The sequence below is a fragment of the Lathyrus oleraceus genome, chromosome 2 (assembly GCF_024323335.1).
Source record: "Lathyrus oleraceus cultivar Zhongwan6 chromosome 2, CAAS_Psat_ZW6_1.0, whole genome shotgun sequence".
NCBI classification, from domain to species: Eukaryota; Viridiplantae; Streptophyta; class Magnoliopsida; order Fabales; family Fabaceae; genus Lathyrus; species Lathyrus oleraceus.
The window spans coordinates 456,742,054-456,745,236 of NC_066580.1; the positions used below are offsets into that span (position 1 = coordinate 456,742,054).

General features: G+C 41.7%; 1 protein-coding gene across 1 annotated transcript; it reads right to left on the reverse strand.

The window, feature by feature from the left end:
• Positions 1–1,713: 1,713 nt before the first annotated feature.
• Positions 1,714–2,368, reverse strand: LOC127123706 (uncharacterized). The gene is made up of 2 exons (XM_051053908.1): positions 2,312–2,368; positions 1,714–2,217 (listed from the first exon to the last, which is right to left on the reverse strand). The coding sequence occupies exons 1-2, from the start codon at positions 2,366–2,368 to the stop codon at positions 1,714–1,716; spliced, it is 561 nt and encodes a 186-aa protein (XP_050909865.1).
• Positions 2,369–3,183: the final 815 nt, after the last annotated feature.

The window sequence follows — 3,183 nt, forward strand, 5'->3', positions numbered from 1 at the left end:
TTCCAATTCGGGTCTGATAAGGCTAGTTTGGGGTTTTTAGGTATGGGAGAGATGGTGTGATTAGAGTGACAGATTGATAAGTTAAATATCATGCAGGGTTTGACAATGCCTTTCATGCTTCGGGTGGTGATGTTTCGTGGAGGTGGAGGTGGAGGTGATTGAATTGATGGTGGTGATGGAGAGTTTATTGTAATGGGTGTGTTGATCGAAGAGGTGGGAGATGATGATTGTTGGTTTATTGAGGGTAGTGGTTGGTCAATTGGGATTGTGGGCGTTGGTTGGTTATGTGCAACAGGTGGTGAAATTTTATTTTGCCACTGATGTATAAGGTGGGGGTGAAGGTCATCATCTAGGAATTGATAAGAGTGAGGTGAAGGGGAGTGTATCTTAGTGAAGGGAAATTGAGTTTTCATCAAAGATAACATGCCTCAAAATTATTAATTTTATATTAGACAAATCAAAACACTTATAACCTCTATGATTCGGCGGATAACCCAAGAAGACACACAGAGTAGAGTGGGGTTGTAACTTATGAATGGTAGATGACGGGAATAATGGATAACATAGACGACCAAAGACTCTGAGATGTGTGTAGGTGGGATCACGATGATACATGAGTTGTGTTGGTGATTGATTATGAAGTGTTTTATAGGGAATAATATTTATAATGTAAGTTGACATGTGGAGAGCATGATGCCAAAACGAGGCGGGAACAGAAGAATGAGCTAGCATAGTGTATATCATATTATTGATAGTTCTTATTTTGCGTTCCGTTTTCCCATTTTGTGAGGATGTGTGGGGATAAGAGAAACGAAAAACTAGACCATGATCAGTGCAATATTTTTGAAAAAGCTCATTATTATATTCACCGCCATTGTCACATTGAAATGTTTTGACTTTTTGCAAAAATTGAGTTTGAATGAGTTGAGTAAGTGACTTGAACGTTTCAAACACATGAAATTTTCTGCTAATAGGAAAAGTCCACAAGAAGTTTGTAAAATCATCTAAGAATAGTACATAATATTTATGACCAGCAGAACTTAAAATTAGAGACATCCATAAATCACTATGTAAAATGTCAAAAGGAATCAAAGTCGTAGTTTGAGAACCAAAAAATGGCAATTTAACTTGTTTGCCTAAAACACAATAGTCATAAACGACAGAAGAATTAAAAGGTTCACAATATATGAACTTATTTTTGCGAAGGGAATTCAAAACAGACACACCAGGATGACCAAGACGACTAGATAAAACTGGGAGGAGTGGTAACTAGATAAAGATCTCCACGACTGTCACATCTGAGAAAGGTGATCCCCGTCTGAAAATCAGAGACAGTCAAACCAAAAGGATCAAAGGAAACATAAATATTGTTGTCAGTGGTGAGTCGTCTCACAAGAATTAAATTTTTAATAATTTTCAGGGCATGCAGAACATGGTTAAGGTGAAGTGGTTGGTGAGATGTGGTTATTTGTGTGTGTCCGGTGCCGTGAATTGGAATTCCATGGCCACTGCCTACAATGAATTTTTGATTTGAATTACTTAATGGAAAATAAGACGAGAGATTACCTTGTGATGCACTTGTGTGAGATATTGCGTCTGTGTCCATGTACCACTGATTGTCAGGAGTGTGGAGTGACATGGTGTGCATTACGGTCTCAATGTCTGTCGGTATCTGAGATGAGGTAGAGGTTTCATACACCTGAGGACGTTGTCCTAGAATGTATGATTGCTTAGGAGGACCGGCATGGCGTGTCCACTAAGAGGTGGGATACGGACACGGTGGCATAGTCCATGGTGGTGGAGTCCAACCCCATGGTTGCCAGGTTGGGTATTATTGTTGTTGTTGCCAAGGAGGAGAGGACCAAGGTGAGGGAGCGTTGGGAGCTCCAGACTGAGGTGCACTACGGTTACCACGTCCCCTCCACGACCCTGGTTGCCATGGGAGCGAGAACGGTTGCCGGAGCGGTGGTTGCCACGCTGAGAGGTGTCTTCAGTAGGTTTCGACTGAGTGGTGTGCATAGCAGCATGAGAGCCTTTGTTTGCACTTTTAGCCATACCAGCTTCTTCCAAAGTGAGCATGGAACGAGCCTGATAGAATTCAGAAAGAGGGTTGCTCTGGCGAATCAAAGTAGCAACACTGCAGTAAGCTTCTGGGAGACCAGAGATCAGCTGAAGGACCGGACGATGATTGTTGACAAGGGAGCCGACATTTCTCAACTAATCAGAAAGCATTTTAGGATGCTGACAGTAAGCTGAGACATTGACAAAAATCCTCCATACGAGTGTTAGAAAACTCTTGCTCAAGAGTGACAGCTCGAGCATTTTGGTTGTCCTGAAAAATATCTTCCAAGCGATTCCATGCTTCCATTGCAGTGGAGTTGGGCTCTAGAATAGTGGTCAGCAAATCGGTAGAAATAGTGGAATAAATCCACTGAAGAATGGTGGCATCAAGAGTGGACCATTGTTCATGGTTGGTGTCGGTAATAGCTGGTGGCTCTTTTCCGATAGATGGAACGATGTGATGCAAGACTCGATGTGAGTGAGCATGGATGCGGAAAAGCTCGGCCCAGGTACCATATTAATCTTTTTCCATCTCAAGAATAATAGGAATGTGGTTCCTAATATTGGAGACGGCAAGAGCGAGTTGAAACTCCAATTTGGAACCTCGAAATGTGGTGTTCTCTGGGCTGGCCGAAATCACCAGTATCGGCGGATTTATGGGTATCGGCGTCACTGTGTTCTGAATGGTATGATTCAGACATGGCTGCAGGTGCGACGGCGGCGGCGTAAACAGAGGTGAAAGACGAGAGAATATGGTGGTTCTCGTGTTCGACGACGGCGGTACAGAGTACGTTAGTTCTGTTGCGGCGGCAGACTTCAAGGAAGGAGAAGAAGCATGCGGCGACGGACTGTAATGAGGGAGAAGAAGAAACGCATTTCTGCGTTTGCTTTTTTTATTATTATTTTAGAGAGAGAGGGATAAATTAGGATTGATACCATGTAAGATAATGGAAATCGTGTCCTTCTCATTGATCTGAATATATATATATACACATCAATATGTAACATTTGGTCAACTATCTAATTAAGATACAACATAATTATAGGAAACTAATTATGACTAATTATAACTGTTAATACCTTAGGATTGGCATTAATTTTGTAAAACAAATAATGTAATCA

What these genes read in the sequence shown, in the direction of transcription:
- LOC127123706 (XM_051053908.1), bottom strand. Translation starts at nt 2,368, where the DNA reads ATGGAAGCATGGAATCGCTTGGAAGATATTTTTCAGGACAACCAAAAT. An exon ending in ACAACCAAAATGCTCGAGCT is followed by an intron (nt 2,218 to 2,311) that starts GTCACTCTTGAG and finishes CTTTCTGATTAG; the next exon opens with TTGAGAAATGTCGGCTCCCT.